This window comes from Rhinichthys klamathensis, unplaced genomic scaffold, assembly GCF_029890125.1.
Source record: "Rhinichthys klamathensis goyatoka isolate OS25496 unplaced genomic scaffold, OSU_Roscu_1.1 h1tg000029l_1, whole genome shotgun sequence".
Lineage (NCBI taxonomy): Eukaryota > Metazoa > Chordata > Actinopteri > Cypriniformes > Leuciscidae > Rhinichthys > Rhinichthys klamathensis.
Genome location: NW_026606579.1, coordinates 3,946,783 through 3,972,806, shown reverse-complemented (window position 1 = coordinate 3,972,806; position 26,024 = coordinate 3,946,783). Strand labels below are relative to the sequence as shown.

The 26,024-nt window shown below is 38.6% G+C and overlaps 1 protein-coding gene across 28 annotated transcripts in view; it reads left to right on the top strand.

Moving 5' to 3' along the window:
* plekha5 (pleckstrin homology domain containing, family A member 5) overlaps nt 1–26,024 on the top strand; it is a 143,023-nt gene that overhangs the window by 79,409 nt on the left and 37,590 nt on the right. For 19 of the 28 annotated variants that reach the window (XM_056245337.1, XM_056245340.1, XM_056245316.1 and 16 more), the window contains 2 exons: nt 12,948–13,031; nt 20,366–20,404. In XM_056245337.1, coding sequence (XP_056101312.1) covers nt 12,948–13,031; nt 20,366–20,404 — 123 coding nt within the window. Of the gene's footprint in view, nt 1–11,756; nt 11,821–12,947; nt 13,032–20,365; nt 20,405–26,024 lie in introns of those variants that run through there. The other 9 variants (XM_056245342.1, XM_056245341.1, XM_056245330.1 and 6 more) reach the window with 2 other exon arrangements.

Here is a 26,024-nt window from a genome sequence, read left to right as displayed (position 1 = left end):
ATGAACTCCAGGACCAGTGTTTCTATGTTTATGAGAAGTTTTGTGATGCATTTGCGGTGATATGTTTGTTTTACAAGAGCACAGTGCACATTCTCATAGTATTGCATTGCACCTAGGCTCATTATTTAGGTCATTTTGTCTTTTCATTTTGCACCAAATAACTTTGAGCTGTTAAGTGTCCTTAACATTTTTTATTTGCATGCACATTTATTGCGGTAATGATTTTAGATGCGAGGGCTAAGTCGCTTCTTCGTTTAAGTTTGTGAAAGAGTTTCAATCATGTATTTTTTTTTGTCTGTTAATGTCTGCCGAAAATCAGGGATTCATCGTGCTTCCAGATGGCAACTGTTGTCACGGCTCAGAATCCATTCCTGGCGATTTGTTTCTCCGCGACCGTAATGAGTTGTTGCTGTATTGATGCGCTGAGATCCAGGTCACGGCCCTCAGAACAGCATGACACAAATTTTTGTTTTTTTTCTTGTCCTGCTGCATTTAGACTATTGTCATCCTTTTTTTTTTCATCCGTAAGCCACCATGTGTCCTCACAGACACCCTCTGCTCCCTCTCAGATTAAACACACACACACACACACATATATATTATTCAAACCATGGTGTGTCTGAATAATCGATTCTGATTGACTGGAAGGTGTTCATTAAAACCGTTTGATGTACAGGTAGTTCCAAGTCAGTTTAAAGGTACAATATGTACGATTTTTTGCATTAAAATATCCAAAAACCACTAGAACACTGTTAAAAACAGTATATGGTTTACTTGTGTGCTTACGTTTCCAACAAAATGTTTCCAACAATGGTTAAAATAACGTATTTCTCTGGATTTAATCAATGACATGACCTGTGTCGCCTGTCACTGTCATATCGCCTCATATTGCCAAAGTTGTTTGTTTTGCACATTTGCGATGACCATAATTATACTCCACTATTCTCATAGAATTAGATTGATTGTTAAAACTTTATAGTCATTGGTGTGAAGTCATAACATCCCAGTATGACACCACCAAAAGTCTTTAATGCAGTCGTGCGAACAACGTGCTATGCATTTTATTTTTCCTTCCCTTCTGCCACCGCCTGAGATGACATATGTTATTTTATGCTTGTACACTGTAAGCACACAGCCCTCTTGAACGTGGGCTGCGTCCCCCTCTTAAACCCATTACTGTGAGAGAATAATTGGCCCTTTTCTTAACCACATCTGCTCTCGCAAAACTTCAGACGTTCAGTGACTAACAAGCCACTCCATCACCCACCTCCGGGAGACAGTGAAACCTCAGCGTTAACATCTCGCACACTTGTTCTTTTAATTGAGATTTACTGACAGTCCTGCATGTCGTCGTCCAATCACAGAGCGGGAAGGGAATCGCCCTCATCAGGTGTCCAGATTGTGCGTCTCTAATCAGCGTTTGTGAGCTGGAAGAAACAAACCGTTGGACGGGTTTTCTGAGGGCGATGTGGCTTTATCTGATCTGAACCAGCGCTTGAGTTTGTGTGTTTTGTCTCCATTACGATGCTTTCTGAAGCATCTCGACGGGAGCCGCACTCTCAGCCCATCTGCCTCCAAATGAGCCTCTTGTTTAGCTTTTTCCGAACTTCATCCTGCCACGCTTTTTAGGGCAAAAGAGTGCGAATACAGCCCTGCCATTACTGGCACAACAACAGCCATCTGCAGCGGTTACTATTAGCAACACCAATGCATGCCTGTGCCAGACATGAGCAGATCTGTGTATTTTTGTGCTCGCAGGAGAGGAACTACTTGACGGCTCCATCAAGCTGTTTTCTAACGGTCCTAATGATGTAATGTGCTGGTGATTGCAGGAGCAGGTGCAATCAACACATGATGAATCACATTATATTGCACCAAGATTACATGCGATACATCATATAATAGTTTTTAAAATAACGCCACACCAAAAGTGATGTTGCACATAATATTTTAATCATATTTCACAATATTACTGTAGTTTTGCAGCCAAAAAACCCAAACATTTTGAGCGATAGAGTATAATTGTGTTTTCGTTTTTTGTATGTTATACAACATTATGCAATATATCAAATGTGTTGCTAATAAAACCTGGTTTCTGCTCTTATATAGTTATGGTGATCTCCAAATGGTGGCCAAAAAAAAAAAAAAAAAAAAACCTTCAAACAGACATACTTCGAACAGCAAACTTGAGCTGCTTTGCAATAGATTTTTCAGCAGATTATAGACATACTTTCATCACTTTCAGGCATTATTTTTAATCTAATGTTTCATATTATAACACTGAAAATGACAGCAGTGTCTACCAATCCAATACTTGACTTTACTTTTCTGAATGATATCAATTTACAATATGACTTGTGATGCCATCTGGAATCATAACCACACCTTGTTGGTTCGCTTGGCCAGAGGAGAACTTTTTTAACCCCTCCATTTCTGTCACCGATTGAGTTTGGATGTCTTTTGGGACACTTAACATTATGCAATATTATTGATTTGACTGTACTGAGACTATGTGATAAGAACTGGAGCTGATGAAGGATTGACTGTTTTCTACAGTTATTGAATGAAACTGAATCAACACTGAACTGAACAATGGCACTTTTTTTCTTTTTAGAGCCGTTTAACATCAGATTTGAACTCTTTTTGCGTCATTGAATCATTATTTTTCTGTTTATCCCTGTAAAGCTGCTTTAAAAAAAATCTCTATTGTATAAAGCACTATATAAACAAAGGTGACTTTACTTGATATTGTGATGCTGCTTAGAGTTATACCAATGACAATGGAGGCTTTATGAAAACCCTTAACACAAGTGCATTGAGAGTACCACTGGGTAAGTGAAAAGTGTTTCACTAGCTATTTTTAAAGTTGGATTATCGCATGAAACATTTGCAAATAAAGCACTGTTTCCATCCCATGTGTTCAAGAGAACAAATTGGTCACTTGTGGCTCTTTTTTCCTAACTCATAAATGACTTGTGCCTCAGAGCGTGTAGATGAAAAGAAATAAAGGCTCATGGTATATCTTGCGTTCAGAGGCGGATGCTAGACACTTCTTTGAGGTAATTATACCCAAACATTTTGATGACAGACTTTGATTCAGGCATTTCAGAATGTGACCAAACCAACATTTGAGATGCTGTGCGATGCGATTGGTCCACTGGTTAGTCCAGTTATCCAAACACATCTTCATTTGAGGCAATGTCATGTGAGTTTTTGTTGCCCATCAAGAGGTTCATTTGGTAAATGTGTTTCCATTGTAGTTTTATGCACGTCTTCTTATCGGCTAAATACAATTATCCGCCATAGAACTCAATTTACTTCTTCCGCTGTTTGATGCTTCGATGTGAAAGGAAACTGGAAACTGGAGCATCTTACGTTCTCAACAACACAAGTCCTAACTGAACTGCACAATGGACCTCTGAGATCCTCTGCTTTCATTTGCACCATTTACATAAATAAACATTGCCTGAGTAATTGCATGGTACATTAGCCTGGGAAAACCCAGACAACTTCCGGCAAATTTAGATTTGCTCTGAAAGTTAGTCTGGCGAAGAGCTCATTCAAGCCCATTTCCAATTCGCCGAAATCGAGGCACCAATCAGAATCGTTGGGGCGGGCTTTACACGATGACGACAGCGCTGGGATTTTGAAGCAGATTTTGTAGCCTACATTACAAAGATGGATGCCGCCGTCGAACATCACTCGTTCCAATCAGCTATCGCGTCTGTTTTAAGCCATTTGAACGTTTCCTTTTTGTTAAAAACCGAGCAAAGAACAACACTCGGCTCTGCATACGTCATCTCCTTCATCGCTCTGATTGGGTTTAGGTCTATCCGCGACGTCCGTTGGTGACGCCCCTCTGGAAATGATTTGTCTATGACGCTTTGCCAGACCATAACTCAGTTACAATTCGGAATGGTCTGGTTTTAACCAGGCTAATGGTACGTGCCAATTGCTCTTTTGCCACAACCAAACTATGCTATGACCTCCGTGTACACCCGGATTGTCCTTGGTTAACCCGCTTATGAAATATACAATCACTTATTCTGGAATCAAACTTCTCGAAGGAATTACTCCCTGATTAAGTAACAAATGAGAGGATTTGCTCTTTCTTTCCATTTGCACAGTTGAAACGGCTTCAGTAGATTCTACATGGGCGGCTTATATTGGCCCTTTTTCTTAATAAGATAAGCCTGTCCAGGATTTGCCGCTTTTTAGACATTTTTCTTAAACTGCACCCAAGCGTGTGATGTTTCTGATGTGAATGCCATGGACGTTTATTCTCCACTGGTTGTTCTTCAGAGACTTTTAATTTAAGATTTTATCAAAAGTTTGACATTTGCAGCGGGTCGGTAATATCTCTTCCAAACAGTGCGACATTATGAGCGCTTTACAATGAACAAGCACAGCCTGATATGTGTGGCATATATCACTCTTTTCATTGAGTCATTTACTAATTATGAGTTGGGCTTTCAGATCCAGATGATGCTGGAGAGAGATTCATTCATTCAGAGATGATTCATCTAAACTAAAATGCATCATTAGCTTTAAGACTGGCAGAAGCGGCTCATTTTTATTCATACATTCATATACTCATATAAATGTCCTTTATCTTCTAAATAGTGTTTGAGAACTAGGGAGATGCATGATTTTTAGACATGTGCTTCAGATAAGCTTGTCTTGTAAATGTCAAAAATGTGTTCCCTATCTTATTGTTAACAATATTGCATGTTTGTCTTGGTGATTTTAATTGGAATGTAAAAGCGTTCTTGTCATGCAATGCAATATATTGGATAACGTTAACCAAAAGCTTTTTAGCCATTGCTTTAGCATGCTTGCAATCAAATCTGGCTCCATTCTAGTGTGGAATACCCACTTTTCATATTTCAGCCAATTCCAATGGAAAAAAACAAGTCCTATCCTAAGTGTAAAACTCATCTCTCCCGTGAGCACTTAAAAAAAAAAAAAAAAAAAAAAAAAAAAAAACCTTTCTTTGCTTTTTCTTTAAATCCTCGCTTGTGTCTGGCTTATGCTACTCTGAGCAATGTCTGAACTTTGTATTTTGAGCACTTCTTGCGTTGGTTTTGCCTCTTCACGATGACTTGCTTGCTTTAGTCCTCGGTTGTAAGTCGCTTTGGATAAAAGCGTCTGCTAAATGACTAAATGCAAATGTAAAGTGTTGAATATCCAGTTTCATTCAGAATTACACCATATTACTGAAGTTAAATATATTGCTTTATAGGTTGACTGCTAATCAAAGTATGGAGTTACTAGCTTTTGACGTTGAAATTTAGTTTTGGCATCCATATAATCAGCATTTCCCATGTTTTCGACTTGGAAAATCACCACAGCATACATGATGATCCGTCATGCCACGTGTTCTTTCACCAAAAACTCCCACTCTTTCAGTCATCAGCGTGTGTGCACGTCAAGGAAAGGTTCTTGTAGAAAGCTGTGCACTGACTGGTGTGAAAGCAGCGAGGGTAACGGGAGGGCGCGAGGGCACGCTGGCCTTTCAGAAAGGTCGTCTGTGTGAATGGCAGACGCTCCACTGGGAGCAAATGCTTCATTGTCCATTTTCTCCCTGAGCGTTTGAATGCCCAGAGGAACACTAAACATTGAAACATTGTTTATTTCCGGAAGGACCTTTCAGAGAATGTGAAACTAAATTTAGCAACTGGGTCACGTCAATTATAGCCATCTTTTATTCAGTGTTTTGAGACTGTATAGACATTTAATGATCATGATGGCTGGATGGACACTCTCTCATCGGTAAATGAGATAAGGCTGTTTATGCACACTATACACTGCAAGTTGTTTTAGTATGCAGTACGAAGTGTACACAGTATTCGTTATACACTAGTATAAGTATGACATGCAATAAGTCTGTAAAATATATATATTTTTTAAATAGTTAATGAACCTTTAGACGATATCTAAATGTCTTGATACATCAGGCTTTTATTGCTCATATAGTATATAGTGAGAAAATGGAGCTCATATTTTATTCTGTGCATGTTTATTTTATTAATATGCTGCAGATGCTGATATTTATATGGCCAAAAAGTAAGATGAAATCTGCTTATGTAAATCATTGAGATCTTTATAACAGTATAGCACACTACTGACATAAAATGCATATAAATATTCGCCGTCACCCAATAATATCTTGTAGTAAAATGATATATAAGTGCTTAGATTTATGATCAAAGCTCTGTAGTTTTAAAACATTTAATGCATTGAAAGATGAACAAATAATCCTTCCTCAAAAGCCTTATGATCAAATTTGATACTCACATTTGAATACGATTTTTTCTAAAAAATGATGAATGGATAATCAAGTGAACCTATTGCTTCAGTCCTGTAAATGTTTATCTTGAAATAGCCTATTACTACTAATAATATAAAAAATTATTATATCATTCGTTTTATTTACCTTAAATATATGTTCTATCATGTTGATCATTTAGAGCACTTTGAAATTTGCGGCTTTATTGGGTTAAATGTGGCTATTATACTTTTTTAATTAATTTTTGAACAAAAATCTCTTGACTGTTGGCGAATGATAAATAAAAGATAAAAGATAAAGTCAAAATAATTGTAGTTGCCATGTTCATTGCATAATGGGATGCTATTTCAGTGTAGTGTGATATGGTTATGGTTGGTCGTAGTGTATGCCATGCAGATTGCATACTTGGGACAGTATGCATACTGCAAAAATATGTACATTGTTATTTTGAACACATCCAAAGTCACTGATGTACAGTATCATCTTAAAAGCTGCTTGTGTGTATACAGAAACCATTTTTAACTTGTTGCCCACTTTATATTGATTCTCCCTACATGCGGCTTCCCTTTTACAAGCATTATCACTTCCCTGTCATGATCGCTCTCTCGGTTTGCTCTTTCTCTCTCTTAGCCTGTGGCTTGAGCTTTGACAAATTGTGTTTACAACCAATTAGTGTGATTTGTAATGTGCTTGTTTGCCGTCAGAGTGAAGGAACAGTGGAAAATGCTTGTTGATTTTATTCCAATAAAATAATCATTACTGAGTTTCCCTTGACATCACTGATTGCTATCAAATCCGCACCCGCTCTTAGTAAGTGCAACAGGGATTTAAGTGAATACACCGACATGTCATCATTTCCACAACATCCATTACTCCAGTCTTATCATTCGCATCACAGCGACGCGTCTTTAATGCGGTGTGTTGTTCTCTGCTCTCGTCTCTAGCCGGTGGCGAGGACAGGCACTTCTCAGAAAGCTCTCATTCATGAGCTCCATGTTTGTCGAATGATCACATGAGCATATCTCTGTGAAAGCTCAAACAGGCACTTGTGATTTTCAGCAATTTCCCTTGTGCCGCCGCGGGCTTTCACAATGACCCAGCAGAAAATGAGCTCTATGTTCTCCATTACTAATATTACTAGTTTTACCCCATTAATCAAATTAAGTGCTCATTTCTTTGAAGAGAAAAACAAGACTAGTTTCACTTCATTTGTGTCCAAGCTGTTCAAAGCAAGCATTTCTTCTCACAAATGGCGGTAAAATGGACCTGAGGCTACATCTCCCCAGCGCATTCACACCAAACTCTGTGTTATGACGTCCATGACCTAGGCATATCTGCACAGTTTTGGCACAGTGCCACCTAGTGGACATCGTTATTTTTGCTTAGAACTTCTGAACGGTATGGCCAAAAATCAAGGTACCTAGTTTTTCCATATTGACCATTTAAAATTTTGTTGCAAAATGCTGTATTTTACGAACACATTGACATATGTTATGATACTGTGTAAGTGTCATCGGCACCGTGTTTAGAAGGTACTCAAAGTTTCGAGACAGCGCCACCTTGTGGTGATGCTAAATGCTAATAGCTTTTGATTAATTTGATCTATTGTAGTGAAACTGGTCTTAATAGATTCCTTGGATCGTGAGAACATAAATACCAATAGTCGACCAAACTTCCTGTACGCCATTTAGATTTCCTTTTAAAAAAACAACTTTTTCAAACTCCTAGAATGTTTGTCCGAATTTCACCTAATTCGATTCACATCATCTTTAGACCATGCCGGCAAAGTGTCACCATTCTTGGTCGAGTTACACTACTCGTGTAACTGTATTTAAATAGGGAAAACGTGGAGGTGTTTGGTCGCTTCTCTGCTTGGATCCTAATGAATGAACTGGGCTAAGCTAAGTGCTATCAAAGTGTCTCCGAGCGCCAGAGCGATTGAGCGCAGACGAGAGAGGTGTGTATCAGCTCGTCTTAGTTAAGGGAATAACATAGTTTAATATGAAAAAACGGTGGAGTATCCCTTTAAGACTATCAAAATACACATTCTCTTTATATAAATAAATTGTTACACCTTTTTGTGAAGTAAACTGGCTGTACTGTAAAGCTCAAATTCCACGGGGTCAAAAACTGACCCAGGAATATGAAAAGTTTTTGGTAACGCTTCCTTTTACAGTCCTGTTACCCATGCACTTACTATGTACTTATTATAGTAATTACAATTACTGGGTAATAACTAGGCACTAACCCTGAACCTACCCCTAAACCTACCCCTAACCCATGTACTTACCTTATATTAGCCAGTACTTTAGGTAAGTACACTGTAAGTACTGTACTGTAAAAGGAAGCGTTACCGAGTTTTTAAATACAGTAGGTTAAATAGTTGTACATCAGTGGGGGAAAAATTACAATGCAACATTTTCTTTTTTGAATATATATATATATAGGTTGTGTTTTTACCATGTCTTTAATTGTCTCCGTTACACTGACTGAAATGGCAGCTTTATGTAGTTTATAAACCCATATACATTATGTGTCAACAATCTGTGTTTAACACACCTTAAAAAGCCGTCGTGTTGTGGAGATTCACGGAGATGTGTGTTTTCTTGACAGCTCCTCAATCATCCGTAGTCGTCTCTCTCTCGTTCATGCCGTTTTAGGGGGTCTTGCAGAGATCGGAGAGGCGGACGAACACCTCGTCCACAGCTGGACGTGTGTGTGTGTGTGTGCACCTGTTCTCCAGCACACCTGCTGTCCCTGCAGGCCTCGCAGAGGAGTAGACCAGCCCTGGGTGATCTCCACATGTGACAGAACCAAGTGAAGTGTGACTTCCTCGCCCAAACGCACCTCTGAGTGGCGGAGAGAGAGAGAGAGAGTCTCTGAAGAACGGCAAGCTATTTTTATCTGCCGATCTGCTGTCGGCCATGCATGTATGCATGAAGACGTCCCCGCAGCGGCCTGTACGTGACATAATGTATGGTGTCGTGTCACATGTACTCTCCTGATACAGTCAGGAGTGTTAACTAGGGCTGAGCCCAAGCATAGTGTTTCCTTTACCAGTAGCCGTTCTGAAGCAGGATTATGCGTCTTTATGTTGTCACGGCTCTGCTGAAGACCAGACTGAAAATCTTTATCTAATCTCCTTTTTGAAAGCTTTTAACTCTGTGTTTGTCCTAAAGTCTAAGTAACAGTAACATAGTGATTGTCCCTCGTTCACCTTGGAGAAGATCCTTAGGTCTTTTGTGTCGTTTTGTGCTTGTCATCTCAAAATCTGTTCAATTGAATCCCACTGAGAGCGAAATGATTGACTCAAACTTTGGTTGCTGAAACCGTTTGGGACTGTTCTGTGCTGTGTACTGGTTAATTTATTGTTGCCAAGGCAACACTCACTCTGGAAAGATGAGAATCACTTTTTCAATCCATCATACATCCAATTGCTCAGTGGACATGTGTGGGCATCAACCTCTGTGGAATTTTTTATATTTTTTTATTATATATATTTCTGCATAGAGAAATGATTTTCTTGACATAAGCACATTTTCCTCCAAAATTGTCATTACCGTAATGCAAAAAGATGTATACTACTTAAAGTGAATGTACAACATTTTTTATTTATTTACATTTTCATTTGCATAAAGGCAGTGTAACAAATATCACCATGATGTATACATATTTTAATGAAAAAAGTAGGCTTTACAATTTAAAACATACAAGAAAATATTTTATATATATATTTATATATAAATACTTTTTTGCTCACCAACCACTGTGGCTAGTGGTTTTCCAAAGTTACTAGCCACTCAGCATTTTCATTTGCCACAATTTTAACATTGATACCATGGGAAAAAAACTCCCATATAGATATTTTTAATATTATCTCTTAATTTGGCAGCCGGTATATTATGCTGCTGTCACTTTAAGACCTGTCGCACAGATCCATTATACAGTTACACGGTTTTTTTTTCTCTCAAATGTTTACGTTCACTTAAAACATAACTGCGTGCGTTTACATGAATACTCACAATGCCCAGCATTTTGACATTATTTTTTGTGTATTTGACACTTTACAAGCGGAATAAGCAGTAAAAAATAACTAAATTTAGTACTGAGAGGCGGCTTTATGTGCGCACTATGGGTGTGAGGACAAAATCTGCGGGAATGAGTAAAATTATGCGCAATACGCACAATCCCACGCCGAAATCCAAGCCCTGTAACACCAACAATAGTCATCCTGAGCAAAAGAAATGAGTGAGAGAGGAGAGCTGGGTTTGTGTGTCACTCGCTGTTGGAGAGATAGAGCGAGAAAGTGCAGCTGGTATCGTGTATTCTGCTGAAAATTAGTATTGGAAGCGTTTCAGATATTTTAGTATCGATATGTATAGAAAAATCGATACTTTTGACAACACTACATTGCAAAGAGCGCCTGGATGGCGAAATCGCTCCAAACTCGGGTTGTTTATAGGTCGCGGGGCTCTTAAAGCAACACTAAGTAAGATTTTTTACCTTAAAATAATGTTTCCAAAATGGTTTCAGTGGTTCATCAAGTCGTAACAGGGTGAAAGGCACTTCTGGATTCGCTTTGCGGTCCTATATCTGCTATAACCACGCTATGTAAGATTGCCAGATCGGGTCGAGTTTCTGTAGTTCTAATGAGACATAAGAAAACTACAAATTTGACTCGTCAAGCGTTACAAAAGTCATTATTTTGTTTTTCTTCATTTCTGATGTCGCAATACATCATACTTTCATGAAATCATGCAACATACTCTACCTTGTCTGTGGACATCGTTCATTGCAAAGCCGGTGCTGGATAAACAACGAGCGTGCGTGCGACAGTCGGCTGCGCTAGGCTAAATTATTTACGACAACGCTAATGGACAATTCCACTTCCAACCAGTAGGGCGACCGCAGAGGAAAAGTCACTTGGTGTTGCTTTAAATAGAAAATCCCGTCTCATGTCTGACTACTTGGGTTTTGCACTTATCCGTTATGCTAAATTTGTTTGGAAAATACTAGGAATAATGTGTTTTGTGAACATCTCCTCAACTTTCTGTGTGAATGTTTTGTGAAGTTCTCCTCAACCTTGATTAGTTCGCCTCAAAACATGTTATTACCAGCATGCGTCAGTCTGTCCACATGTTACCCAGTGGCCCTGTGACTTCTCCATGTGAGAGAAGAGGCCGTTGTGTGCGCTTATCACTGCTAAACGGCCTTTCTCTTGTGTGAACGGCCTCCTCTGTCCTCTCATGGCTCTGTCTGCGTGTGACTGCGCTGGTAATTGTGTTTATTGAGACGTCGGCGCCTCATGGCAGAGAGGAAGAGGGTGGAGAAGAGAGACGGGGGGGGGTGTCTCATGCTCTTGTGATCGGGGCGTATGACTGAGGAAAGCAGCAGCGGTGACTACATGCTTGGGTTGCTGGTAAACAGCAGGAGTATAGAGAGAGAGAGAGACAGGATTGAGGGGAGACAGAGCCACTGGCGGCCCCCGGAGGGAGAGACATGTTGAAATTCTGCACCACCCCTCGCTCAAGGTGTGTAGTTTTCTGAGTGTGTGTGTTTATTCAGGAGGATGTTGCTGAGGAGATTTTTGGGTAGATGTCATCTGGTGAGTTTTCATCTGGGTTACATCATATTTGACAAAGACCTCTAAAGGTAGACTGGTTTTACATGGGTTCTTACTGGTCAAAGCTGGTTTAGGTGGACGATCAGCTGGAGGAGCTGACGCTTATCCTGGTGGACCATTTGCTCAATCTAGTTGGGTTATAGTTTGAGTTATAATTATAACTATTTACATGTATTCATTTAGCAGATGCTTGTATCCAAAGTGACTTGCAACTGAGCAAAACAACAAGCAATTCATATATATAATACATTGTGTATATATATAATTTCATAAAATATATTTTTTACATTTCTATTTATAATTGTCTTTTAATTACAGTATGAATCATTTATCACATTTATTTTTTATAATATTTTTATTCCTGTTTTTGATCACAATATAATAATTTTTATCGTGTTTATATATATATATATATATATATATATATATATATATATATATATAATTTATATTTTATATAAATAATTGTATTTATTTAAAATAAAAATGGATATCACAGTATTAATAATTTTTTAACGATAAATACTTGAATTCCAAATGTATTACATATACGTGTATATCAGTTTATTTTTATAATTTTTTAATCACAGTATAATACACATTTATCACATTTTTGGGGGGTATTTTATTTATTTTTTAATTAATTAATTAAATATTTTTATCTATGTTTTAAACTTCAGGGTGTAAACCAAAAATACTAGTTGCCAATATTTACTCATAATGACACCTAAGTTTTTAAGATACATTTTGACTTTGCTTAAACAACCTTCATGTGTCTACCAGTTGCTTTGCAAAATAAATAAATAAATACAGATAAGCAGATTGAAAAATGCAGTTTTCATACCATACCATAATTTTCTCCGCCCTGATAGCAACATTCAGACGGTAATCTTTCCTAGCAAGACAGCATGTAAATCACATTGCTAGATCAATAATTTCAATTATCAAAACGGCTCCTTATCGAGTGTCAAAGTGTGAACATCAGTCTTTCACGTCTCTAATTCCCACAATTTCTGTTTCTTTTCTCTCCTACAGTCACAATGAGCGAAAGGTGACCTGCAAGCATCCCGTCACAGGCGTTCCCTCGCAAGACAACTGCATCTTTGTCGTCAACGAACAGTGAGTCACTTCTTTCTCTCCCTCCACTGGCTCTTCACGGTTTCCTGCGGCATTGAGTCAGAAACAGAGCGCTTTGTCTGAAGTTCACACAACAATCACATTCATCATGTTGGATAATGTACTCCTCTACTGTTGTATCACCGAGGAGAAGGACGTTCATTTAGTTGAATGTTGGTTAATTGGAGGTATAAAGAATTATGGAAATGAGAAAAAGTACTAAATTCACATTTGAGACATATTAAAGGATTAGTTCACTTTAAAAAAAACTTTTGCTGATAATTTACTCACCCCCATGTCATTCAAGATGTCCATGTCTTTCTTTCTTCAGTCGAAAAGAAATTAAGGTTTTTGATGAAAACATTCCAGGATTTTTCTCCATATAATGGACTTTGCTGGGCACCAAACGGTTCAAGGTCCAAAAGACAGTTTCAGTGCAAACTGCAAACTGTTCAAAGGGCTTTAAACGATTCCAGACGATGAATAAGGGTCTTATCAAGCGAAACGATCGCTCATTTAAAAAAGAAATAACAAAGTTTAAGTTTTATAAGCTCACATGCTCGCCTTGCTCTGTTCTGTGTGAGTCTCCTGTTCGAACTCGTTCATCAAAATGAACAAATCTTTTTACGAGTCATTTGATTCATTTAACGACCGAAATCAACGAAATGAACGGAAAAAGATTTGTTCATTTTGATGAACGAGTTCGAACAGGAGAGTCACACAGAACAGAGCGATGCGAGCATGTGAGCTTATAAAACTTAAACTTTGTTTTTTTGTTTTTTTAAATGAGCGATCGTTTCGCTTGATAAGACCCTTATTCATCGTCTGCTGTCGTTTAAAGCCCTTTGAACAGTTTGCAGTTTGCACTGAAACTGTCTTTTGGACCTTGAACCGTTTGGTGCCCAGCAAAGTCCATTATATGGAGAAAAATCCTGGAATGTTTTCATCAAAAACCTTAATTTCTTTTCGACTGAAGAAAGAAAGACATGGACATCTTGGATGACATGGGGGTGAGTAAATTATCAGCAAAAGTTTTTTTATAAGTGAACTAATCCTTTAAGGGCGCTTTCACACTAGCACTTTTGGTGCGCACACAGGTTCGAATGACGTCAGAGTTCGGTTCGTTTGGATGAGTTGAACGCGCACCCGCGAACCGTACTCGAGTCCGCTTAAAAAGGCTGGTCTGGGGTACGGATCATGTGAACTCCAGTACGGCTCGCTGCTGATATGAACGCAATCGTACCAAATCGCGGAAGTGAACCGCTATTGATGGCGTATAATGTGGTCGAGAGGACAGTCGTCAGTGCGTGTGTGTGTGTGTGTGTTTGTGAGTGTGTATACACTTACCCTGACGAAAAGCAGGATTGACGCACTGCAAGCAGAGAGATGATTTATGCCTGCCTCCGCAAAAATTGTCTTCGGCACGATTTTAGTACTTTTGCGGCAGACAGACGCAAGTGTGTTTCTGTATCTATTCTTTGAAAACAAAACAAAAGGTTAAAAAAAAAGAAGAACAAATGTGAAGCGAGCAATTCTTTCCATTTTGACGCCTTTTCATTCATAGCGGCACCGGTTAACAAGCAACATGATTACGTGCGAACCAAGTGTGAAAGCGCCCTAAGTTACTCAGGATAAAAAGGCATTATTATATTCCATTAGTCTGCTGATGCGTACATGTTGATTGAATCACATACAAATATGCCCAGAATAAAGTGCGTGTATGTGTGCAAAAGTATAGGCACATTTTTTTGTGGTAAAACCTTTACGGTTTTTATGAGATTCATCCAAAAGCATTGCTTTTCTCAGGCCGTCTGCTAATGGATACCAGTGTTACTTTTTGTGTGTGGTTTAAAAGAATGAGCCACTAAATAGTCAACACACCCCCACATTTTCACACAAAGCCACTACCAATTAACAGGCCAGCAATTAATGAAGAGCTGAGAAAATGATTATGTCCATCCGGGGTGGTGTTTAGGCCGACTGGAGCCGACAGGTAGTGAAGTCACGGCTTTAGTCTGGGGGAAATGCAGTGGGAGTGTCCTCCTCCTCCTCCTCTTCTTCACAGCTCACCTCTCCTGTCCAACGCGAGCTGCTCTCCTGATAATTGTGTTCAGCCGAATGCCCTCAAACCACTGGGAGAACGAGCTGAGAGCCTTAGCGCTGTCAAACACATCTCTAGTCTTTATCTTGCTCTCTTTCTCTTTTCTTCTTCCTTCTCATCTCTCTCCTGCGTCCTCTAGCAAAGTCAACAACTTCCCTCCGCCGCCGATTATCCAGCATACGCCACAGAACGACGGGTTTAATCTCTGTAGTCTCCATTCGCAGATACCAACTAAACGCTGCCGTAGATAAACTTCAAATCCTCTCGCTCTGAAGAGATGATGGCAGAGACTGAATCTCTGAAACGAAAGAGAAAGAAACGTTTGTGCAGCAGAGCGAGATGCAAAACTGGTGAAGACGTACGGCACAATGTTCACTCTTGTGTTGTTTCAAACCCGTTTGACTTTCTTTGGTCTGTGGAACACAAAAGCAGATGTTTCTGCTCCTTTTTCATACAACAGACATCTACAACCTCAAAACATCAGAAGAAATGACAAAAAAGCACAATGAAAGTAGTCCGTATGCACGTTGTTATTGTTAACTAAAACGTAATCTAAACCTATTAAAAAATATTTTTGTCAATTGAAACAATGCTGAAATTTTTGACAAATTAAATGCATTAATTATTAGATGAAAAAAGAAATGTAAAAATTTGAATTTTGAAAATCTGAAATGCATACATTAAAATAAGTTAAAGCTAATTAAAATATAAAAAACTACATTCATATTTAAAAACGAAGTATGTAATGTTAATTAATATTCATTTAATTAAATTAAATAATAAAATTAATATTAAAGAAACTAATACAAATGACAATAATATTCAAAATAAAATAAATACTTAATAACATTACAATGAATATCATAATAATAATACAAATAATAGTATGTAAATGGTCCTAAAATAATCAGTATCAATAAGTCTCAACTAGTCATGCACTCTACTTTTATATCCATTTATTTCCAGGGTAACACTTTACAATAAGGTTTCATTACTTAACATTAGTTAACTACTTTAGTAAGCATGAATTAAAGAATGAACAATACTTCTACAGCATTTATTAATCTTTATTGGTGTTAATATCAACATTTACTAATGCATTATTAACATCAAAAGTTGTATTTGTTAACATTAGCTAATGCACTGTTAACTATGTGAACAAACAATGAACGACTGTATTTTTTATTAACTAACATTAACAAAAACTGTAACAAATGTTTTGCTCAATGTAATTCATGTTAGTTAATACATTGAAACCTTATTGTAAAGTGTTACCAATTTTCGGTGTTTGAAGGGGAAGCATGAACGTTTCACGAAACATCTCCTTTTGTTTTCTATGGAGGAAAGAACATCATACAGGTTTGAAACAACATGATGGTGAGTGAATGATGATAGCACTTTCATTCTGGGGTGATTTATTCCTTTAGTAAGTTGTATCTTGTCTTGTTTTTAGTGTTTTTCAGAGTAGAGTGAACTCTAGCACTGCAAACTAATGAGAGAAGTTAGTGCCTGCTTCTGCTTTGCTGCTGATTGCAGGATCCGTTTTCTACCTGTTTCAATTATCACCTCCATCTTGCTTTTTTAGTCGATGCTAATGAGATTTACACTTATTTTTGCCCAGAGCGGTTTTCGACAACGTGATAAAGTCACACTTTAAGGTGTGTGTGCGTTTGTGAAATCTCAGAGCAGAGAAAACGATATGATGCTCACGCAAGTCTTCACTCCGAGACCTTGCTCTTGCTTTGCGGTTACTGCAAAATACCGTAGAGTTGCTTGCAACAAGATTTTGAGAGAAAGTTGTTGCCGTTTTTGCAATAAAAATCAGAAAAGTGTAAAAAAAAAAAAAAAAATCAGTAGAAAGTAAGAGTTGTTTTAGGTATGCTAATGAGTGTTTCAATCACATGTTGTAGACCAATCACAACGGACTGGGTCATCTGACCAATCAGGGCAGAGTAGACCAATCACAACAGACTGGGTCATCTGACCAATCAGAGCAGAGTAGACCAATCACAACAGACTGAGCCATCTGACCAATCAGAGCAGAGTAGACCAATCACAACAGACTGGGTCATCTGACCAATCCGACCAGAGTAGACCAATCACAACAGACTGGGCCATCTGACCAATCAGAGCAGAGTAGACCAATCACAACAGACTGGGTCATCTGACCAATCCGACCAGAGTAGACCAATCACAACAGACTGGGTCATCTGACCAATCCTAGCAGAGTAGACCAATCACAACAGACTGGGTCATCTGACCAATCCGACCAGAGTAGACCAATCACAACAGACTGGGTCATCTGACCAATCAGGGCAGAGTAGACCAATCACAACAGACTGGGTCATCTGACCAATCCTAGCAGAGTAGACCAATCACAACAGACTGGGCCATCTGACCAATCAGAGCAGAGTAGACCAATCACAACAGACTGAGCCATCTGACCAATCAAAGCAGAGTAGACCAATCACAACAGACTGGGTCATCTGACCAATCAGGGCAGAGTAGACCAATCACAACAGACTGGGCTATCTGACCAATCAGAGCAGAGTAGACCAATCACAACAGACTGGGCCATCTGACCAATCAGAGCAGAGTAGACCAATCACAACAGACTGGGTCATCTGACCAATCCGACCAGAGTAGACCAATCACAACAGACTGGGTCATCTGACCAATCCTAGCAGAGTAGACCAATCACAACAGACTGGGTCATCTGACCAATCCTAGCAGAGTAGACCAATCACAACAGACTGGGTCATCTGACCAATCCGACCAGAGTAGACCAATCACAACAGACTGGGTCATCTGACCAATCAGGGCAGAGTAGACCAATCACAACAGACTGGGTCATCTGACCAATCCTAGCAGAGTAGACCAATCACAACAGACTGGGCCATCTGACCAATCAGAGCAGAGTAGACCAATCACAACAGACTGAGCCATCTGACCAATCAGAGCAGAGTAGACCAATCACAACAGACTGGGTCATCTGACCAATCAGGGCAGAGTAGACCAATCACAACAGACTGAGCCTTCTGACCAATCAGGGCAGAGGAAGCTCTCGGAAAGGCGGGGTTTAGAGAGACCGAATCCTTGATTGAAGCGTTTCAGACACTGTGAGAAATTAGCTTAGATACACACACACACACACACACACACACACACTTTATTCATCCGCTATGGAAATTGAATATAAATTTTGCCTTCATGATAACAGGGTTACGGAAGCCCACGACTCCATTCTGTTGGTTTCCTCTCGCCCTAAACGAGAATCACACACAGCGATGATCTGTTTCAACTTCTGTTCGTCAGGTTTCACACATCCCTCGGTACGAGAGCGCGACGCAGTCACTTCCACTACACGGCGACTACACGACTGCGGCGTTCGGCCTGAAGTGTCCTCGTTTCTCATCGTCACACTGGAACCTCATTAATTTGCGCAGTCATTTTTTTCACCCTCATATTTCCTCATTTTTGTGCCACTCTGTTGATATATGGGGCTGGTGTGTGTCATAATAGCACTCGCTGTGCCGTAAAAACCCTGACTAAAGCTTCAGACGCCCTCGATTACTGAAACAATTAACCATGCAGTCATATCTGGGTGTTTCTTCAACTACATTTATGCCTACTTTGTTATATATCTATGTAAATACTTTTTTTCCCCCTAAAATGCCCAGATATTATAGATTTTAAGATTTATTTGGTACAGTGATTTTCAATCAAATTAGTTTGAACAATACTTTATTACAAAATACTTTATTGAATATTTAATATTAGTCCAACAGTGTTTATACATACATCACAGGAGTATTGTCGTTTGTTTTCTTTAAAAAATTTTTTTTTTTAAAAGATCCATGACATGTCAAATTATGTAGTATGTTTAATAGCATTATGTGATGGAAATTACATTTGAAACACTTTTTGTATAAAATGGCTTTTTTTTCTGCTGAATACACAAAATATTGAATAATATTTACACACTTTTTGCATAATTTAAACAATTATTACAAGTTGGTTAGAAATGACACGCAATAAAATAGTCATGGTAATTTTGGGGAAAAAAGAAATAAATCACTTTCACGCAATACATTTTGAAATGATTTATTTTTTAATATACTTTTATATAATTTTTATATCATATTTCATTTAAAAAATTTTTTTTGCATTTTTATAATGGATTTTTGTATTTTTGTAAGTAAGTCTGTATTAGTAAAATGAAGTCATATTAAAATCTGATATTTTAATATCATGTTTAATAAAAACGATGGTAAAGACACACCCTTAATTACCTGCATGCATTAGCATGTTCTCCTGCGGGCGACTGCAGTTTTACACGGCTAGTTTATCTGAAGGTTGATGTTTGACAGATCGAGACGCCTTCAGCAACATGTGAACAGCCAGAAGTCCAGCTGAGATGAGTCAGGCCCGTGAGGTGACGGCGGGTTTTAGGGGGAAACTTTGGTGCCAAAGCTATACGTCAGTGTCTGTGTAATTAAACAGGAAATAATTAGGGAGAGTCATTAGGGAGAGTCCGGTATCTTGAGGCTAGCATTTCTGCTCCATTATAATTTATTCCACAACCTTCACTCCATCCTATTTTTATTATTTCTCTTTTTTTTCTTTTTTTTTTCTCTAACATTAGGAAAATCCAAGTCATATCAGCTGAAGTTGGTCATCTACTTAACCTCTTCCACACGGTTAATGACCACCTACAGTAGAAACCACATAAAACCAGAGTCTGTCATCCGAATCTGGTTTTAACTGGATTTTCCTTTCAATGAGTTTCTGGTAGGGCAGTCAAACGATTAATCGCATCCAAAATAAAAGTTTGTGTTTACATAATATATGTGTGTGTACTGTGTATAATTATTTTTAATACATAAATACCCACACATGCATGTGTATTTATTAAGAAATATTTGCATGTATATACTGTATATAGACTGAATGTAGCCTATATATAATGTATATTTTATATAAATATAAACATTTTATATATAAATAACATATTTTTCTTAAATATATACGTGTGTGCCTTTATATACAAAATAATTATACACAGTACACACACATATATTATGTAAACACAAATTTTTATTTTGGATGCGATTAATCGTGATTAATCATTTGACAGCCCTAGTTTCTGGTGAACTTTATTTTGCTTCTGAGTTGTTTCAACCCCAAAATGATTATGCTTTCAGTTCATCTTCTTTCCCTTTTTTCTGTTTTCTAGCCTGAATTGTGGGAAACTTGTCCATCCTGTTTTAAACAGGTAATGCTTTGCAGGGATCCCTTTTTGTCATCTGTTCTCCTAAACCTCACCCGCTTCTTTTGAGCTGCAGAGCCTCCATTCATCTCTGGTTGTTTTGCCATTCTGTCTCATTAATTCTGCTCAAACACTAACCCAAGGCAAGTATTTGAACTGAATTGTCTGATATCCTGCTATGCATCGCTAATGTGGAGATATGCAAGATTTATGTGTGCCGTCCGATTTGTCTTACCCACGCTGCATATGAAACATGAAACATCTCCTCGTGGGGAGCGGGCGGTCGCTCTCAGTCAGAAATGAATTATGTTGTCCTCCGCCGCTTCGGCAGGGGTCCCGTAATCCCACGCATCTCGTCGAGACGGAGCACTTTCAGCCTGTAAACAGTCCCGTCAAGCGCTGGACGGAGATGAAACACTCATTCGTCACGAGTCACAGCTTAACACACACCGTCACAGGGCTTGACGTACACGCGCCCCCGGTGGCCTCCCCTTAGATTGAGAACGATGCCAGTTTTTGTCAGTAAGTGACACGACTTTGACAGTTTATCATTAAGTTTTGTCAGAACAAAACACACCATTGGAAATAGCTCTAAATGTCAAGCACTTAACTGGGACAATGAGATAATGTTGTCCTGAAAGCAAACCAAGATGGGGAAAATTTAGCTGAATGTGTCCTAGAGGCCCGCTTTCTTCATTCTGACATTGATTTCCAGAGCCAAGATGCCCCAAAAAAACCCCCCTCAGAATGCTACTTTACCTGTTTTGTTTTTTAGGTAACATCTGGGATGCAAAGTAGGACAGCAATTGAGGCCTTCAGAGCAGGTTATTATATGATATTATTAACGAAGACTTAACGAATACTAAACGTGTAATGAAATAAATAAAAAAATCCCCCCTGAAATTATGCAAAAAAGTGTGTAAATATTATTCATAATAAAAACACATTATGCACAACAAAATTAATGGAACTTTAACTCAAATTAAAACGAAATCGAAAACAAAAATAAAATCTATTTCAATTTGGTTTTTAAACGTATCAATGATAGTATCAATATATTTACTATTATATATTATCTATATTATGTTATAGATTAATATTATTGATATATAATATCTTAATATAATATTTAGAGATAAGGTTTAGATTTAGTCATTACAGTCATGAAATCTCAATTGATTATTTTCTATTTTTATCAGATGTTCCTGGTCTTGTTTTAAATTATTCACATTATTATGAAGAAAAATGTTTTATGTAATGTATTATCACAAATCCCTCTCATTTTTCTACCAATCCCCTTGAATGACCATATATAGACATTTTTTTTCATCTAATCTTCTGTTTCCAATCAATTCCTAATGGATAAAATCATGTCCCGCCCCAATATATTTTTTTTTGCATAATTTCTTGATAAAAAAACTAGATTTTTCAGGTCTAACATTGGGAATGAATCCAATAAGACCAGTTTTGTGATATTTTCTTAAAGGGGTCATCGGATGCCCATTTTCCACAAGTTGGTATGATTCTTTAGGGTCTTCGTGTAAAGTCGTGTAAAATATATTTTGATTAAAATTCCTCAATGGTTGTGTAAAACAACACCCTTTTTACCTCCTCATAAACAGCTGTGTTCACAGCGACCCGTTCCGGTGCATGTCTCTTTAAACGATAATGAGCAGCTCCTCACTCCATGGGGGGGGGGGTGTCGAATGGCTGAGGGCAGAAATATGCAAATACGGGACAGCCCGTCAGCGGTCGTGGGCGGAGCATGAGCATTATGACATCATAGTGCTCAGAAAATCCAAACGGCTTGATTCTTGAGAGTGTTTAGACTTTAAGGATTAAAAAAAAAAAAGGAGTGAATGGATTTTTTTTTCATTGTATGGTGGTTGTGTCCACACAATGCAAACACACATTTAAATGCAAACACCATATGAAAGTGAATTTTGCATCCGATGAGTCCTTTAATGTTCCTCGAGGCTGTTGAGTTTAACCGCCTCTAATGCTGCTGCCGTGAAGGGAAAGCTGTGAGAGAGAAATGCTGGGTTTTAAAGGCTAGCCTGACTCACGCATTTTAGCTGAGGACCTCCAGTCGGTGCCGGTGCCCATCCAACCCACAAACCCATCTCAACTCCTCCGTCAATTATCTCCGGACTCAGCGAGGTTTAGCCGGGTGACATCGGGCTAATTTCACACTCGCTGCCACTCTTCCTCTGAAGACGCCGTCAGATGTCAAGCGAGTGATGGCCACTGAGCGCACGCTAAAGCTCATTATTTCAGAAGAGATTAATTAATGAACGCTAATAGCCGTGTTGAATGCTCAATTTAATTTGAGATCAGCGGCCTGGAAGGTCGTACTCGGGTCTGTGTGTGACCCAGGATAGCGGTGTACTGTGTTTTGTATTTTCCATCTCTCTCTGTGGTGCTGGTGTGTGCATGACTGCATCTCACAATGTGTCTCTTTGTGTTTGTTTCCAACACAAAATCAGATGCTTGTGTCAAAAGGCAGGCACCCATGCAAATGATCTGTGGTAAAGAAATAGTCAAACAAAAAAATCCATTTGCTCACCCTCAATTTGTCCCAAACCTATATGCAGTTATAATAAGAGCATAACAATATTTAACCTCCTGATGCAGTTTGTCAGGAGCGCATGTGGGAGACTCGATCTATCCGTTTAAACGGTGCTAATATTCAGCCTTTTTGTGAAAAGAAAGTGTTTTCTTTTTTGCGAGGTGACCCAGAAGCCAGACAGCTTTATTTTTTACCCTGGTGTTCTCCCCTCTCCCTTGCTCCAGATAGCAGCGCTATCCCGAGACGTCGTCGCTCTACCGTAGCGTCAGAATATAGGCCAACCCTACGGGACAATGCCTCTCCGATCCGGCTCCCAATTCAGCATCCGTGTGTCATGGGATTTCAGGGTTTTATGCCCATATTTATTGTGTTTTTTCTTTACTTTGGTTAAATAAGGCTGTGGTCTGTCCTGGCGTGACGTTGGGTTTTAAACCCTTGATTTTTCTGGCCTTCGGTTTGCTTTTGCCCTTCAGCTTGACTAGGTCATAAACTGTGGATGCGGTATGTCAGACCCGGAGCTGGCAGGCCATTTAAGGATGTCAATTGTGTGGGAGTAGATCAGCGGAGACGTGGAGTGAGTAATTGCTTTGATGCATGGGGCCGGTCTCCTCGATTTTTCCCTTTCCTCTCTGTCTTTCTCATTCTGTCTCAATGCTGAAGTGCTCTGACTTAATAAAACAGCAGTTTACAGCCCAAACTCCTTGAATGTTTCACAGAGGAAGCTCAAGAACTTCCCTCACTCATCTGCACAGCAATCGCTCCGCATTCACACAGCTTTTCTGGATTTTTTAAACCTGTCAGGCGCATGCTGTCGATTACCACAAACAATCTTCCTTAGTGGGTAGGGATGTCCCGATCAGGTTTTTTTGCCCTCAAGTCCGAGTCCGAGTCATTTGATATTGAGTTTCTACCGATACCGAGTCCCGATCCGATACTTATATAATACATTAAAAAAGAATAAAGAAGATCCAGAATATAAAAACAGATCCAGGATGTTCCTTATTTTTTATTTAATTCACCTTATTTTAACATTCAACAACTCTGTTAACAAACAGAGCACTTCTGTGAGGTAGCTTGAACAATCAAGTAATACATAACATAAAATCTTCACTTTTGGACTTTAGTGCAACAGTAAATATAGAAAAAGTCTAATATAAAAACAAATAGCACCTCAACTTAAAATACCCGGCAGGCATGTAAACAAGAAATAAAAATGTTATAAAAGTGTATAAAAAAATAATGAGCATATATACATTAGGGGTGTAACAGTTCACAAAATTTGCGGTTCAGTTCGATATGATACAGCAAAAAGAAAGAAATGCCAGAGAAATGTCCTATTTATTAAAAGAAAAACCTTTAAATAAGTTCGAGTTTTCCTACATCTTGAAACTTTCAGGTTTATAAATGGGGGTAATCTTTGAAGGATGAACAAATAATGTTTTGGTAATCACATTAAAAATAACATTTAAATATATATTTATGTAATATTTGAGTTTTGAAGTGCAACATTAAATCCATGTTCATTCACGGCACAATATTTTTCCTGGTGTCCACGTCAGCGCTGTTTGATCTAATAGAGATCTACGGTTAATAACGGAGAAATGTGAACGCTTCTCACTAGATCTCGCAGCGATGTTGTTACTTCAGTGGCGAATTCAAATGTTTTCTTCACTGGATCTCTTAGCACAGTGTCGCTTGATCTCGCGCTGCACAGATGTTGCTGGTCCGAACTGATAAATGGTCCGTTAAGCACAATATAATGAGTAGCGCAGTTTCGTTCCGCTTTCATTACGTTTGCCATTTGATGTTGCGCAACGTTGTGGTGATCGCGCCAGCGCGGATTTTGTCTGCAGGAAAAATGGTCCTAGGAATCATGCGGTTTGTATGCGTACCGACCTGGAAGCCTCGTACCGAAACGGTTCAATAATTACGAATACATGTACCGTTACACCCCTAATTTACATAAATCCGAGTCCTGATCGGGAGGTAACGTCCGATTCCGATCGAGTCTGAAACCACGTGATCGGATCGGGACATCCCTATTAGTGGGTAAAATCAATTGGTAAATGTATCTGCAGTGATATGGTTCTAATAAACGCATATTAGTAGGCATTTGGAAATATCATATGCATTAAAGGGTTAGTTCACCCCAAAATGAAAACTCTGTCAGTAATTACTCTCCCTCATGTTGTTCAACCCCGTAAGACTTTCGTTCATCTTCAGAACACAAATTAAGATATTTTTGATTAAATCTGAGAGCTGGATCACTCCTCCATAGGCTTCTTAAGGGATCAAAACTGGCCGGCCCAAAAGAGTTAAAGACATCGTTAAAATAGTCCGAGTGACTACAGTGGCTCAATCTTAAGTTTTTCAAGCGACGAGAATACTTTTTGTGCGCAAAAAAACAAACAAAAATAACGACTTTATTCAACTATTCATTTCCTTCTCTGTGGGCCGTGAGATTTCACGTAGTAATATTGAGCAAAGCTTCGTTGTTGCACGTCACACGCAGGCTCACTATTGGCCGACGCTGGTCATGTGTGTGATCCGTGTGATGTCGTACAACCTAGAAGCTTTGCGTAGTTTCACTACGTGAAATCTCGAGACCCACAGAGAAGGAATTAAATAGTTGAATAAAGTCGTCATTTTTTTTTTTTTTTTTGCGCACAAAAAGTATTCTCGTCGCTTGTTAAACTTAAGGTTGAGCCACTGTAGTCACTCGGACTATTTTAACGATGTCTTTCATAACTTTTGGGCCGGCCAGTTTCGATCCCTTTAGAAGCCTATGGAGGAGTGATCCAGCTCTCAGAGTTAATAAAAAATATCTTAATTTGTGTTCCGAAGATGAACCAAAGTCTTACGGGGTTGGAACAACATGAGGGAGAGTAATTACTGACAGTGTTTACATTTTTGGGTGAACTAACCCTTTAAGTTTAAAATATATATATATCTTTAGATAGGGAAAAATAAAATTCTCCAAAGCGGAATTAAATTTCATATTTGAAATCACCAATGAAATCTGACTACAAAAGTCTCATAAATTGTGTTTCTAAATGC